The sequence below is a fragment of the Pongo abelii genome, chromosome 1, assembly GCF_028885655.2.
Source record: "Pongo abelii isolate AG06213 chromosome 1, NHGRI_mPonAbe1-v2.0_pri, whole genome shotgun sequence".
Lineage (NCBI taxonomy): Eukaryota > Metazoa > Chordata > Mammalia > Primates > Hominidae > Pongo > Pongo abelii.
This window is the reverse complement of record NC_071985.2, coordinates 38,565,062-38,582,575: the sequence shown is the minus strand read 5'-3', so window position 1 is coordinate 38,582,575 and position 17,514 is coordinate 38,565,062. Positions and strand designations below refer to the sequence as shown.

The window sequence follows — 17,514 nt, the reverse complement described above, 5'->3', positions numbered from 1 at the left end:
TACTTACAGCCAATCATCATGATGGCCACTGCAAAGATCTTCTCAATGTCTGTGGATGGGGCGATGTTCCCGAAGCCCACACTGGTGAGGCTGGTCATTGTGAAATACAACGAGGAGATGTAGACAGAATTCTTGCTGGGACCACCTTCCCACTTCCCTGAGCCAGACCCATTAAACTGGTAAGGGGTGCCAATGTCCATCGCTAGTTGGTACAGCCAGCTGTTGTTGCGGATTGTCTTGGTGTCCTCGTCAAAGATCTCATAGTCCCCAATGCTGTACCAGATGCAGGCCATCCAGTGTGCCGCCAGCCCAAACACACACACCAGCAGGACCAGCACAGCAGCTCCATATTCAATGTAGTGGTCCAGCTTACGGGCCACTCGCCCAAGACGGAGCAGCCGGACAACTTTTAGAGAGCTGAACAGGCTGCTGATGCCCTGGGAGAAGAGGAACACAGCGTCAGGGCCAAAGAACCAAAGATACTACTCTCGTCCCCTCTGCCCCACTTGGGCCATTATTTTAAGCATAGTGTATTTCCATGAGATGCAATATTTTGCAACCCTTAAAAAAAGTAAAATTAGAATTTTATTCCAAGATGTATGGAATGGAAATTCCCATTAGCATTTTCTACTTCCATTAAAAAGCAAATAGGCAAGCAGACAAAACAAATAGAATTAGAATTATATTGTACATAAGTAAACAAATACCTGTGGGCATCTTTCCATATCATTACTTACTTTAAAAAATTTTAAGAGTTGCATAATATTTCATCTCATGGAAATGAGATATTGCATAATATGAAAAATTTTAAGGGTTGCATAACATGTTTCATATTGCATAACATTTCATCCAAATTATATTGTGCATAAGTATCAAACATATATGTGCTGAAAATGGTTGGGAAATACACCAAAATATTAATAGAGGTTATTGCTGCATTAGCAAGTTATGAAATTATAGGCAATTTTATATTTTGTATATATTTTTGTTATATTTACTTAATTTCTGTATTACTTTTATAATTTTAAAAAATCAGTTTATAAATTTAAAAACAAATATAGTTTTTAAAAAGCTAAAAATAAATTAAGAAATAGCTGAGAAGAATAAAGAAATGAGATTCTGGTTCCTCAGAAACATTACAAATTCTTAGAAGGCCATATCACTTCTGTCAGGCCAGAGATTATACAATCAGACACCACCTACTTAAATACAATCAGTCAAGGAACCTAAAAGCTAGAGGGAAGTTTGTGATTACACCTGGTCAAGCCTCTTCCCTTCTGGCTGGCATCCACTGATCACACCAGGCCAGGTCTATTCTCCGCATAGTAGTTATCTAGGGAACAGCATTGTGGTAGTGAAAAAAACACTTGAGTACAAACCTGGAAAATGGGGTCTGAGACAAACATAAACCACTAACTTTCTGTGAATTTGGATAATTCAGTTACCTCTTGGTTCCCTTCTCTAGACAATGGGAGGTGGATTGAGGATCTCTAAGTCTTCTCCATACACTAGCATACTCTTATGACCAAAGATAGCTGAAACATATTGCAGAGGCCATATCACTTAAAACCCCAAACCTAAGGTGTTCTAAGGTGATTCCAAGACGTATGCAAGGGAAGTTTCCGTTAGCTTTTTTCTACTTCCATTACAAAGCAAATAAACAAGCAAACAAAACAGACATTTCTTTGAATCAAGACTTTGTCCTCCCTTATATAGCAAAAATCCAAGAAAGGATGATGTCCTTCACCAAGTAGATTGAGTCACTTTTCGTTATTTTAAACACTAACAGTTTCAATGTCACTGCTATTCTCTCTTGTCCACTGTCCCTTTAATAACAACACTCCAAGGGTCAAGTTATGTCACAGACAGAAGGAAAATGTACACATGCTTTTTGATGAACCTATGCCAGAGATCCACCAAGGCTTTTCCTCTTCCTAGATACACAGTTAAACTATATTTTGCAGCTTCGTCCATCGGGGTGGTTCCTGGGGTCTAGTTCTTGCCAGAGGAATGTGAGGTGAAATATGTCACTTCCAGGCCACAGCAGTTAATAATAAGTGTGCTTTCTCTACATGCTTCTCCTTCCCTAGCACATCTTCCAGGTGAGTCTAGCATGACTGTGAGGCCACGCATTGAAGGTGGACCCATAGCATGAAAAGAGCCTGGGTCCTGGAAGGACTATGTGGAACACCCTTTTCCCCAAAATCAATTGAATTGTATTGTGATGTGAATGAGAAAGAAACCTCTGAAATAAGCCACTGCAATTTTGGGGAACATTTGTTACAGTAGCTAGTATTTGCCTTCCCTGACAAATACAGAGCCCCTCTGTCATGTGAACACGTAAACCATACGTAGCACAGCCTTGTCAATATAGACCATACATCGGGTCGCCACACAAATTACTTTTGTTGAGGTGAGGATGGAAGAGGTGAGATTTATTGCCCTTTAAAAAAAAAATTGATGGGGCAGGGCGCGGTGGCTCATGCCTGTAATCCCAGCACTTTGGGAGGCCGAGGCGGGCAGATCACGAGGTCAGGAGATCGAGACCATCCTGGCTAACACAGTGAAACCCTGTCTCCACTAAAAATACAAAAAACTTAGCCAGGCGTGGTGGCAGGCGGCTGTGGTCCCAGCTACTCGGGAGGCTGAAGCAGGAGAATGGCATGAAGCTGGGAGGCAGAGCTTGCACAGTGAGCTGAGATCGTGCCACTGCACTCCAGCCTGGGCAATAGAGTGAGACTCCATCTCAAAAAAAAAAAAAAAAAAAAAAAACCTGACAAGTTTGCAGCCATAAGATGTTCAACGGAAATGACAATTTCTTGTCCAACATATACCAGCAAATGGCAAGATGCAAGAATAAGAATAGATTTTTGTAGGCCAAGGGACTACGTCTCCAGGGTCAGTCTCATCCAAACCGTTTTTAACAAACCTTACTTTTGGCATGCCTAATATTCCTCCCCTGAGTCTCTTTTTCCCTACCTGTGTTTTTCTCAAAATCCACTATGTAAAAAGGGCTAAGAAAATCCCTTATACTAAGGTACAAAAGACAAATGAGGGTAAATGGATATCCTCTCTTCATAGGCATTTACATTCTAACAGAGGAGAAAACCTTGGGAAACCAACTTCCAACAGTGGAATTAAAAGTACCCATAGCCTGCATGGAGGAGATATTTTGGGAGGCAAAGGAGTGTTTTTGATGACTCAGAAATCAAACACCACATAAGCAGCCACCTACTCTCCACCTCCTCATAAGGAGGTCCCTGAAATCATCTTTCAAACAGTTCTACTCTGAAGCAGAACTTATTGCCCAGGGCAAAACTGCCTTGTCATTTTTTCCTTACTTGTATTCAGTTCAAAGCAACATTTATGTAGAACCTAGTAGGTACTCTTTGTGCTAATGCTACAGAGAAGAGATTAAAACAACAGTGTCTTTTTCTTCTTGTTCACTATTGTATCTCCAACACCTGGAATATGGAATAGGGAGTAAAAGGAGGAAGAATCAAAAGCATAATAATAGTGAGAGATACAAGACATGATAACTGAAAATATATTTCTACCTAATAATTGCAGAATTGGAGAGCTAAGAGGGAGCATAGAATTCACCTAGGTCAATTCCTCTGAGTTCAGCAATATCTTCTAGACCACCTTTAAGAAATGGTCATCCAGCCTCTCCTAGACCACTCCCACTCCTACTACCTCTGAAGAGCAGACTTCTGTGGCAGTCATTCACAGAGATAAACTGCCATTGAGGGTCCCATCATCTTTCTTATCTCCCTCTTACTTCGTCCTTTCTCCATCCTTCCTCAGTGGCCATCACAATCCATGCAATTACTACCCAAAAGCTATGCTATCCTCTAGCCATACATTCAAAGTGTTGCAAGCATCCCACATGGTGGAGGCACAACTGCACGACTGTGCCTGCTCAGACTGGTCCTTCAGTCCAGAATGCTCAGCATTCCTGTTTTGCATACTAGTGATTCTTCAGGCTTGTCACCAACTCCAACCAAGCACCAACTCCTCCATGTGTCCATAAGTATTCTATATCCATTATCACTTGAACACATTGCCTTGCATTAATTTCCTGTACCTATTTCCCCAACTACATCAGGAACTATACCTTTCTGAAGGAAGAAGCCACTTGTTATTCATTTTAGAAGCCCCATATATTCAACAGGTATTGTGTTGAACAATGTCTCCACAAAAATCCATGTCCTTCCTAGAACCTCAGAATGTGACCTCATTTGGAAATAAGATAATTGCAGGTATAGTTAGTTAAGATGAGGTCATACTGGAATAGGGTAGATCTTTAATCCAGTATTACTGGTGTCCTTATAAGAAAAGAAGAGATGGATACAGATGGAAAATAGTATGTAACAGATACAGATACAGGGACTGGAGTGATGCAGACACAGATTAGAGGGATGTAAAATGGATAAATTCCTCAACACATACACCCTCCCAAGACTAAACCAGGAAGAAGTTGAATCTCTGAATAGACCAATAACAGGAGCTGAAATTGTGGCAATAATCAATAGCTTACCAACCAAAAAAAGTCCAGGACCAGATGGGTTCACAGCCGAATTCTACCAGAGGTACAAGGAGGAGCTGGTACCATTCCTTCTGAAACTATTCCAATCAATAGAAAAAGAGGGAATCCTCCCTAACTCATTTTATGAGGCCAGCATCATCCTGATACCAAAGCCTGGCAGAGACACAACAAAAAAAGAGAATTTTAGACCAATATCCTTGATGAACATTGATGCAAAAATCCTCAATAAAATACTGGCAAACAGAATCCAGCAGCACATCAAAAAGCTTATCCACCATGATCAAGTGGGCTTCATCCCTGGGATGCAAGGCTGGTTCAATATACGCAAATCAATAAATGTAATCCAGCATATAAACAGAACCAAAGACAAAAACCACATGATTATCTCAATAGATGCAGAAAAGGCCTTTGACAAAATTCAACAACCCTTCATGCTAAAAACTCTCAAGAAATTAGGAATTGATGGGACGTATCTCAAAATAATAAGAGCTATTTATGACAAACCCACAGCCAATATCATACTGAATGGGCAAAAACTGGAAGCATTCCCTTTGAAAACTGGCACAAGACAGGGATGCCCTCTCTCACCACTTCTATTCAACATAGTGTTGGAAGTTCTGGCCAGGGCAATTAGGCAGGAGAAGGAAATCAAGGGTATTCAATTAGGAAAAGAGGAAGTCAAATTGTCTCTGTTTGCAGATGACATGATAGTATATCTAGAAAACCCCATTGTCTCAGCCCAAAATCTCCTTAAGCTGATAAGCAACTTCAGCAAAGTCTCAGGATACAAAATCAATGTGCAAAAATCACAAGCATTCTTATACATCAATAACAGACAAACAGAGAGCCAAATCATGAGTGAACTCCCATTCACAATTGCTTCAAAGAGAATAAAATACCTAGGAATCCAACTTACAAGGGATGTGAAAGACCTCTTCACGGAGAACTACAAACCACTGCTCAAGGAAATAAAAGAGGATACAAACAAATGGAAGAACATTCCATGCTCATGGGTAGGAAGAATCAATATCATGAAAATGGCCATCCTTCCCAAGGTAATTTACAGATTCAATGCCATCCCCATCAAGCTACCAATGACTTTCTTCACAGAATTGGAAAAAACTACTTTAAAGTTCATATGGAATCAAAAAAGAGCCCGCATCGCCAAGTCAATCCTAAGCCAAAAGAACAAAGCTGGAGGCATCACACTACCTGACTTCAAACTATACTACAAGGCTACAGTAACCAAAACAGCATGGTACTGGTACCAAAACAGAGATATAGATCAATGGAACAGAACAGAGCCGTCAGAAATAATGCCACATATCTACAAGTATCTGATCTTTGACAAACCTGACAAAAACAAGAAATGGGGAAAGGATTCCCTATTTAATAAATGGTGCTGGGAAAACTGGCTAGCCATATGTAGAAAGCTGAAACTGGATCCCTTCCTTACACCTTATACAAAAATCAATTCAAGATGGATTAAAGACTTAAATGTTAGACCTAAAACCATTAAAACTCTAGAAGAAAACCTAGGCATTACCATTCAGGACATAGGCATGGGCAAGGACTTCATGTCTAAAACACCAAAAGCAATGGCAACAAAAGCCAAAATTGACAAATGGGATCTAATTAAACTCAAGAGCTTCTGCACAGCAAAAGAAACTACCATCAGAGTGAACAGGCAACCTACAAAATGGGAGAACATTTTCGCAACCTACTCATCTGACAAAGGGCTAATATCCAGAATCTACAATGAACTCCAACAAATTTACAAGAAAAAAACAAACAACCCCATCAAAAAGTGGGCGAAGGACATGAACAGACACTTCTCAAAAGAAGACATTTATGCAGCCAAAAAACACATGAAAAAATGCTCACCATCACTGGCCATCAGAGAAATGCAAATCAAAACCACAATGAGATACCATCTCACACCAGTTAGAATGGCAATCATTAAAAAGTCAGGAAACAACAGGTGCTGGAGAGGATGTGGAGAAATAGGAACACTTTTACACTGTTGGTGGGACTGTAAACTAGTTCAACCCTTGTGGAAGTCAGTGTGGCGATTCCTCAGGGATCTAGAGCTAGAAATTCCATTCGACCCAGCCATCCCATTACTGGGTATATACCCAAAGGACTATAAATCATGCTGCTATAAAGACACATGCACACGTATGTTTATTGCGGCATTATTCACAATAGCAAAGACTTGGAACCAACCCAAATGTCCAACAATGATAGACTGGATTAAGAAAATGTGGCACATATACACCATGGAATACTATGCAGCCATAAAAAATGATGAGTTCACGTCCTTTGTAGGGACATGGATGAAATTGGAAATCATCATTCTCAGTAAACTATCGCAAGAACAAAAAACCAAACACCGCATATTCTCACTCATAGGTGGGAATTGAACAATGAGAACACATGGACACGGGAAGGGGAACATCACACTTCGGGGACTGTTGTGGGGTGGGGGGAGGGGGGAGGGATAGCATTGGGAGATATACCTAATGCTAGATGACGAGTTGGTGGGTGCAGCGCACCAGCATGGCACATGTATACATATGTAACTTACCTGCACATTGCGCACATGTACCATAAAACCTAAAGTATAATAATAATAATAATAAAAGAAAAAAAAAAAAAAAAAAAAAAAAAAAAAAAAGGAATGCCAAAAATTGCCAGCATCACTAGAGGCTAAGAGAAAGGCATGCAATAGATTCTCTCCATGGCCTTGCCAACACCTTGATTTTAGACTTCTAGCCTCCAGAACTGTGAGAGAATAAATTTCTGTTGTATTAAGCCACCTAGTTTGTAGTAACATGCTACATCAGCCCTAGGGAATGAATACACCCACACAAGGTCTAGAGCACAGTGCCTTTGCAGAAAGGGTCTTGAATATTTTCTAAACTAAATTGAAGTTTGAATTATTATAAAATTCTTTCTTATTATAAAGAGCCTCTGAAACAATAAAAAGCAAGCATTTTTTCATTGTGTTATTTATCTTTGTGTACACTGATACTCTATTACACAGTTGTTGTGTAAGTTCTCTTTTAATGCATCAGCAGCTGGGATTCTAGTTGTTTAATGCATTTTAAGCTATTAATTTGAGATTTTTTTCCTTACTTGCCTGAGTTCAGTAGATGAGATAAATAAAAAAGAATACTCCAAACATTTTTATTTTATTTTAGTACACCAAAAACATGAGACTTCTTGCATCAGAAAACATACCTCATTCCTTGGCTGTCAGAGCTTCTGCACACTGTGGAACCAGGGACTGGCCTACCTGGCACATATCACCACCAGCAATGCTGTCTCCATGACCAGTGGAGCCACTGTACATGATGTGCACTTCCAGGGTTGAGAACCAGCCTGTCAGGCAGCCCCAACCTCCAGAAAAGCCACATCACTGCCTCCACTAACAACTGTAGTCTAGGCCACTGAGGCACTCACAGATACCGTTGACGTTGATTATAGCAAAAAAAAAAAAAAAATTTGGAGACTACACTCCTGCACTCACCCAGATTAAAGCCAAAGTACCCTACCCAACTGATGCTATAGGACATACTTACAGAAAAGAGTCCTTCCCTACAAAAGCCACTCTATAAAACTGGAAGAGGTAACAATTCTACCAGATGCACAGATATCAATGTAGGAACAAAGGAAACATGAAAAAGCAAGAATGCATGACACCTCTAAAGAAACACAATAATTCTCCAGTAACAGACCCAAAAGTAAAGGAAATCTATAAAATGTCTAAAAAGGAATTCAAAATAATGCTGTTAAAGAAACTCAGTGAGGATTGACTGGGATTAAGATAGCAGATAGGAGGCAGGACTAGCTTGCAGCTCCCACTTGGATGGACAGAGCAGCATGTGGAGACTCATGCTGTGAATTTTTGCTCCAAGAACTACTGCAGTAATATACCAGGAAAGCCAAGAGAATCCACAGACCCTTTGAAGGAACTTGATCACTGCTACAGGCTCCTTGATATGCCAGAAACCTGTGAGTCGGCTTGCTTTCTCAGTAGGAAGGCTCATGGCCTCAGGCAGGTTCTTAGCCCTGGTCACCTGCTGCCTGGAAATAGACTCAGTGCTGTTGCGGGGGACATGGTGAGAGTGAGACCAGACTTTAGGACACAGGGCTGCATGGGAGCAGGGTGAAGCCTGTGACTGCCAGCTTTCCCCTACTTCCCTGGTGATCTGTATGACACAGCACAGTCAGCCATCATCCCCCCTGGGAATATAACTCCACTGGACTGGGAACCACACTCCCAACTCCCACAGCAACTGCAGCAAGCCCCACACCAGGAAAGACTGAACTCAGACATGCCTATCCCTGCCCCAAGCTGGTGGTCTTTCTCTACCAGCCCTGGTAACCAAAGGTCATAATCTCTTGGGAGCCCTATTGCACTGCCCACCACCTGAGAAACCTGAATACTTAACCAGGTATCCCTAGTGCAAGTTTCTATCCTCCCTAAAGGACCACAGCTGATGCACTCTTGAAAGTGCCATCTCCTGGCTGGAGGCCAACCAACACAAAAACAGCACACTCAATGAAAACACAACCTCACACCTGTAATCCCAACACTTTGGGAGGCCAAGGTGGGCAGATCACCTGAGGTCAGGAGTTCGAGACCAGCCTGGCCAACATGGTGAAACCCCATCTCCACTAAAAATACAAAATATTAGCCAGTCATGGTGGCAGGTGCCTGTAATGCTGGCTACTCAGGAGGCTGAAGCAGGAGAATCACTTGAACCCAGGAGGTGGAGGTTGCAGTGAGCCAAGATCGCACCATTGCCCTCCAGCCTGGACAACAAGAGCAAAACTGCATCTAAACACACACACACACACACACACACACACACACACACACACACACAAAACCAAGGACCCTCAGAGTCCACTTCACTCCCCTGCTACCTCCACTGGAGCAGGCACTGGTATCCACGGCTACAAGACCTGAAGATGGATCACATCACAGGACTCTTTGCCGACACTCCCCAGTATGATCCGGAGCCCCATAGCTCCACTAGGTGGCCAGACCCAGAAGAGCAAAAAAAATCCCTGCAGTTTGGCTCTCAGGAAGCTCCATTCCTAGGGGAAGGGGGAGAACACTATATCAAGGGAACACCCCGTGGGACAAAAGAATCTGAACAATAGCCCTTGAATCCCAGAACTTCCCTCTGACATAGTAAACCCAAATGAGAAGGAACCAGAAAAACAATTCTGGTAATATGACAAAACAAGCTTCTTTAACACCCCCAAAAGATCATACCAGCTCACTAGCAATGGATCCAAACTGAGACAAAACCTCTGAATTGCCAGAAAAAGAATTCAGGAGGTTGATTATTAAGCTAATCAAGAAGGCACCAGAGAAAGGTGAAGCCCAACTTAAAGAAATCAAAAACATGATGCAGGATATGAAGGGAGAATTCTTCAGTGAAATAGATAGCATAAATTAAAAAACAATCACAACTTCTGGAAATGAAAGACACACTTAGAGAAATGCAAAATGCACTGGAAAGTCTCAGGACAGAATTGAACAAGCAGGAGAAAGAACTTCAGAGCTTGAAGACAAGGCTTTCAAATTAACCCAATCCAACAAAAACAAAGAAAAAAGAATTTTTAAAAATGAACAAAGCCTCCAAGAAATTTGGGTCTATGTTAAACATCCAAACCTAAGAATAATTGGTATTCCTGGGGAAGAAGATAAATCTGGAAGTTTGGAAAACATATTTGAGGGAATAATCGAGAAAAACTTCCCCAGCCTTGCTAGAAATCTAGACTTCCAAATAAAAGAAGCTCAAAGAACACCAAGAGGAGTCATTGGAAAAAGGTCATCGCCTAGGCACACAGTCATCTAAAGCCAAGACAAAGGAAAGAATCTTAAGACCTGTGAGGCAAAAGCATCAGGTAACCTATAAAGGAAAATCTATCAGATTAACAGCAGATTTCTCAGCAGAAACCCTACAAGCTAGAATGAACTAGGGTCCTATTTTTAGCCTCATTAAACAAAACAATTATCAGCCCAAAATTTTGTATACAGCAAAACCAAACTTCATAAATGAAGGAAAGATGAAATCTTTTCCAGACAAACAAATGCTGAGAGAATTCACCACTACCAAGCCATCACTACAAGAACTGCTAAAAGGACCTCTAAATCTTGAAACAAATCCTTGAAATACACCAAAATGGAACCTCCTTAAAGCATAAATCTCACAGGACATATATAACAGTAGCACAATGAAAAAAAAGATATTCAGGCAACAAATACATGATGAATAGAATAATACCTCAAATATCAATACTAACATTGAATGTAAATGGCCTAAAGGCTCCACTTAAAAGATATGGAATGGCAGAATGGATAAGAATTCACCAACCAAGTTTCTGATGTCTTCAGGAGACTCACCTAACACATAGGGACTCACATAAACTTAAGGTAAAGGGGTGGAAAAAGATATTCTATGCAAATGGACAACAAAAATGAGCAGGAGTGGCTATTCTTATATCAGACAAAACAAATTTTAAAGAAACAGCAGCTAAAAAAAGACAAAAGGGGCACTATATAATGATAAAAGGCCTTGTCCAACAGGAAAATATGACAATTCTAAATATATACGCACCTAAAACTGGAGCTCCCAAATTTATAAAACAATTACTACTATACCTAAGAAATGAGATAGATGGCAACACAATAATAGTGGGGGACTTTAATACTCCACTGACAACACTAGCTAGGTCATCAAGACAGAAATTCAACAAAGAAACAAACTTAAACTATATGCTACCACAAATAAACTTAACAGATATTTACAGAATATTCTACTCAACAACTGCAGAATACACATTCAGCACATGGAACATCAGCACATGAAACATTCTCCAAGATAGACCATATGATAGGCCACAAAACAGGCCTCAGTAAAATTAAGAAAATCTAAATTACATAAAGTACTCTCTTAAACCACAGTGGAGAATAAAACTGGAAATGGACTCCAAAAGGAACCCTCAAAACAATCCAAATACATGGAAATTAAATAACCCACTCCAGAATGATCATTGGGTCAACAATGAAATCCAGAAGGAAATTTAAAAATTCTTTGAACTGAACAACAATAGTGAAACAACCTATCAAAACCTCTGGAATACAGCAAAAGCAGTGTTAAGAAGAAAGTTCATAGCCTTAAGTGTCTACGTCAAAAAGTCTGAAAGAGCACAAATAGACATCTTACAGAACTGCACAAACAAGAACAATCCAAACCCAAACCCAGCAGAAGAAAAGAAATAAAGATAGAGCAGAACTAAACGAAACAAAAGAAAAAAGATGAAACGAAAAGATGGTTCTTTGAAAAGATAGATAAAATTGATAGACCATTAGCAAGATTAACCAAAAAAGAAAAGATCCAAATAAAGTCAATTGCAAACGAAACGGGAGATACTACAACTAATACCACAGAAATACAAAAGATTATTCAAGGCTACAATGAAAACCTTTATGCGCATAAACTAGAACACCTAGAGCAGATGAATAAATTCCTGGAAATATGCAACCCTCCTAAATTTAACCAGGAAGATACAGAATCTCTGAAGAGACCAATAACAAGCAGCGAGATTGAAATAATTTAAAAATTTCTGATAAGAAAAAGTCAAGGGCCAGATGATTCACAGTTGAATTCTATCAGATATTCAGAGAAGAATTGGTATCAATCTACTGACACCATTCCAAAAGATAGAGAAAGAGGGAATCCTCCGTAAATCATTCTGTGAAGCCAGTATAACCCTACTACCAAAATCAGGGAAGGACATGACCAAAAAAGAAAACTACAGGCCAATATCCCTGATGAACATAGATTAAAAAATCCTTAACAAAATACTAGTGAACTGAATCCAACAGCATATTAAAAAGATAAACCAACATGATCAAGTGGGTTTCATACCAGGGATGCAGGGATGGTTTAACATACACAAGTCAATAAATGTGATACACCACATAAACAGAATTAAAAACAAAAATCACATGATCATCTCAATAGACACAGAAAAAGCATCTGACAAAATTCAGCATCCCTTTATGATTAAAACTCTCAGCAAAATCTGCAGAGAAGGAACCCACCTTAAGGTAATAAAAGCCATCTATGACAAACCCACAGCCAACATCACACAGAACAGGGAAAAGTTGAAAGCATTCCCCCATGAGAACTGGAACAAGACAAGGATGCCCACTTTCGCCACTTCTATTCAACATAGTACTGGAAGTCCTAGCCACAGCAATCAGACAAGAGAGAAACCAAGGGCATCCAAATCAACACAGAGGGACTCAAACTGTCACTGTTTGCTGATGATATAATTGTATACCTAGAAAACCCTAAAGACTCATCCAAAAAGCTCCTAGAACTGATCAAAGAATTCAGCAAAGTTTCCAGATGCAAAATTAATGTACATAAATCAATAGCTCTTTTATTCACCAACAGCAACCAAGCTGAGAATTAAATCAAGAACTGAATCCCTTTCACAATAGCTGCAAAAAATAAAGTAAAATACATAGGAATATACCTAACCAAGGAGATGAAAGGCCTCTACGAGGAAAACTACAAAACACTGCTGAAAGAAATCATAGACCACACAAACAAATGGAAACACAGCCCATGCTCATGGATGGGTAGAATCAATATCATGAAAATGACCATGCTGTCAAAAACAATCTACAAATTCAATGCAATTCCCATCAAAATACCACCATCATTCTTTACAGAACTAGAAAAAACAATCCTAAAATTCTTATGGAATCAAGAGAGAGCCCACATAGCCAAAGCAAGACTAAGCAAAAAGAACAAATCCGGAGGCATCAGATTAATTACCTAACTGCAAACTATATTATAAGGCCACAGTCACCAAAACAGCATGGTACTGGTATAAAAATAAGCACATAAACCAATGGAATAGAATAAGGAACCCAGAAATAAACCCAAATACTTACAGCCAACTGATTTTTGATAAAGCAAACAAAAAATAAAGTGGGGAAAAGACACCAATTCAACAAATGGTGCTGGGATAACTGGCAAGCCACATGTAGAAGAATAAAATTGAATCCTCATCTCTCACCTTATACAAAAATCAACTCAAGATGGATCAAAGACTTAAATCTAAGACCCAAAACCATAAAGAGTCTAGAAGATAACATTGGAAAAAACCCTTCTAGACATTGATTTAGGCAAAGACTTCATGACCAAGAACCCAAAAGCAAATGCAACAAAAACAAAGATAAATAGGTGGGACTTAATTAAACTAAAAAGCTTCTGCACAGCAAAAGAAATAAGCAGCAGAGTTAACAGACAACCCACAGAGTGGGAGAAAATCTTCACAATCTATACATCTGACAGAGGACTAATATCCAGAATCTACAAAGAACTCAAATCAGCAAGAAAAAACAAACAATCCCATCAAAAAGTGGGCTAAGGACATGAATAGACAATTCTCAAAAGAAAATATACAAATGGCCAACAAGCATATGGAAAAATGCTAAACATTACTAATTATCAGGGAAACCACAATGTGTACTTCACTCCTACAAGAATGGCCATAATCAAAAAGTCAAAAATAATAGATATTGGCAGGGATACAGTGAAAAGGGAACACTTTTACATTGTTGGTGACACTGTAAACTAGTACAACCACTATGGAAAACAGTGTGGAGGTTCCTTAAAGAACTAAAAGTAGATCTACCATTTGATCCAGCAATCCCACTACTAGGTATCTACCCAGAGGAAAAGAAGTCATTATACGAAAAAGATACTTGCACACACATGTTTATCGCAGCCCAATTTGCAATTGCAAAAATGTGGAACCAGCCCAAATGTGCGTCAATCAACAAGTGGATAAAGAAAATGTGGTGAATATATATACCATGGAATACTACTCAGCTATAAAAAAGAATAAAATACTGGCATTTACAGCAACCTGGATGGAATTGGAGACTATTATTCTAAATGAAGTAACTCAAGAATGGAAAAACAAACATTGTATGTTCTCACTCACATGTGGGAGCTAAGCCATGAGGACGCAAAGGCATAAGAATGATACATTGGACTTTGGGGACTCGGGGGAAAGGGTGAGGGTGGTAAGGGATAAAAGACTATACATTGGGTACAGTGTCCACTGCTCTGGTGATGGGTGCACCAAAATCTCAGAAATCACCACTAAAGAACTTCATGTAACCAAACAACAACAGTTCCCCAGAAACCTAATAAAATTAAATTAAATTTAATTTAAAAATAAAGTCAGCAAGATATAAAAGAATACAGATATACATTTCAGCAAAAATCAGAAAAACAACTCATGACCTAAATGAGAAATTCAACAAAGAGATAGATATCATAAAAGAGAACGAAACAGAAATCTTGGAGGTGAAGTCAGTGAACGAAATAAAAAAAAAAAAAATCCAGGGTGTCAACAACAGACTAGTTCAAGGAGAAGAAACAATTTCTGAACTTGAGACAAGACTCTTGAAGTAACCCAGAGGACAAAGTAATAAAAAATAATGAAGAAAGTCTATGGGACACCATTAAGTTAATAAATTTTTACATTATGTAAATTCAAGAAGGTGAAAAGACAGTAAAAGGAACAGAAAACCCACTTAATGAAATAATAGCTGGAAACTTCCCATATCTTGGGAGAGATATGGGCATCCACCCACATCCAGGAAGTTCAAAGGTCCCCAAATAGATTCAACCCAATAAGGGTTATCTATGAGGCACATTATAGTCAAACTGTTAGAAGTCAAAGATAGAATTCTAAAAACAGCAAGAGAAAAAGCTTCAAGTCACATATGAGGGAATTGCTATTTCTTATGAGAAATGCTTAAGAAAGCCTATATCTAGAAATGAAAGGATGATAACTACTACCATAAAAACATACGAAAGTATAAACCTCACTGGCTGAGCAGACATACAAATGAGAATGAAAAAGAAATTAAACTTTGTCACTACAGAAAACCACCAAACCAAAAAGATAAACACTAAAAGAGGAAAAAAAGAATATCCAAATCACCAGAAAACAACAAACAAAATGACAGGAGTAAGTACTAACCTATCAATAATAACCTTTAATGTAAATGTATTATATTCCCCAATTAAAAGATATACATTGGATGAATGAATAAAAAACCAAGACCCAACTACATGCTACCTAAAAGAAACTCACTTCACCTGTAAAAACACACAGACTGAAAAAGAAGGAACGGAAAAAAAATATTCCATGCAAACAGAAACGAAAACCAAGCAGGAGTAGCACACTTACGCCAGATAAAATAAACTTTAAGCCAAAAACTGTAAAAAGAGACCAAGAAGTTCATTATATAATGATCAAAGAATCAATTTAGCAAGACAATATAATAATTGTAAATATATATGAACCCAACACTGGAGCTCTCAGATATATAAAGCAAATATTATTAGATCTAAAGGAAAAGATAGACCCCAATAAAATACTAGTTGACTTCCACATCCCACTCTCAGCATTATATTTAATTTTAGATCATTTAGACAGAAAATCAACAAAGAAACAGCAGATTTAAACTGTACTACAGACCTCATAGACATTTACCCACATTTCATCCAACAGCTGCAGAATACATATTTCTCTTATCAGCAAAAGGAACGTTGTCCAGGATAGATTGTATGTTAGGCCACAAAATAAGTCATGGGAAGTTTTTTAAAAATTAAATCATATAAAGTATCTTTTCATACCACAACTGAATAAAACTAGAAATCAATAAAAAGAGCAACTTTGGAAACTATACAAATACATAGAAATTAAACAACGTGCCCCTAAATGACCAATGGATCAATAAAGAAATTAAGAAGGAAATTTAAAGTTTTCTTAAAACAAATGAAAATAGAAACACAACATACCAAAAACAATGGGATACAGCAAAGGCAATACTAAGCAGGAAGGTTATAGCAATAAACAGCTACATCAAAAAAGCAGAAATAACATCAAATAAGCAGCCTCACGATGCACTTCAAGGAACTAGAAAAGCAAGAACAAACCAAACAAAATTAGTACAAGGAAAGAAGCAACAAGAATCAGAACAAAAATAAATGAAATAGAGACTAAAAACATACAAAAAAAATCAATGAAATGAAAAGTTGGTTTTTTCAAAAGATAAACAAAATCAACAAAACCATTAGCTAAACCAACTAGGAAAAAAAAGAGATAAGACCCAAGTAAATAAAATCAGAAATGAAAAAGGAGACATTACAATGGATAACACAGAAATAGAAAGGATCATTTAAGAGACTATTATAAACAGGAACCATCACACTATCTGACTTCAAAATTTACTACAAAGCTATAGTAACCAAAACAGCATAGTACTGGCATTAAAACAGACACACAGACCAATGGATAGAATAAAGAACCCACAAATAAACCCATGTATTTACACCCAATTTATTTTCAAAAAAGGTCCCAAGGACATACACTGGGGAAAGGACAGTCTCTTCAATACATGATGTTGGGGAAACTGGATATCCATATACAGAAGGGTGAAACTAGACTCCTATCTCTCACCATATGCAAAAATCAACTTGAAATGGATTAAAGACTTACATGTAAGACTAGAAATTATGAAACTACTGTAACCAACATGGCACATGTATACATATGTAACAAACCTGCACATTGTGCACATGTACCCTAAAACTTAAAGTCTAATCATAATAAAAAAAAAAATCTTAAAGCACCAAAAAAAAAAAAAAAAAAGAAAGAAAACATAGGGAAAATTCTTCAGGACATTAGTCTGGGAAAAGATTTTACGGGTAACTCCTCAAAAGTACAGGTAGCAAAAGCCAGAATAGACAAATGGGATTATATAAAACTGCAAAGCTTCTATAAAGCAAAGGAAACAATCCATAGAGTGAAGAGACAACCCAAAGAATGGATTTGTA

At 38.4% G+C, this 17,514-nt stretch overlaps 1 protein-coding gene across 2 annotated transcripts in view; it reads right to left on the bottom strand.

The window, feature by feature from the left end:
• KCNH1 (potassium voltage-gated channel subfamily H member 1) overlaps positions 1 to 17,514 on the bottom strand; it is a 471,857-nt gene that overhangs the window by 239,226 nt on the left and 215,117 nt on the right. For both annotated transcript variants that reach the window (XM_024239363.3, XM_024239369.3), the window contains exon 7: positions 8 to 437. In XM_024239363.3, the coding sequence (XP_024095131.1) occupies positions 8 to 437 (430 nt within the window). The remainder of the gene's footprint in view (positions 1 to 7; positions 438 to 17,514) is intronic.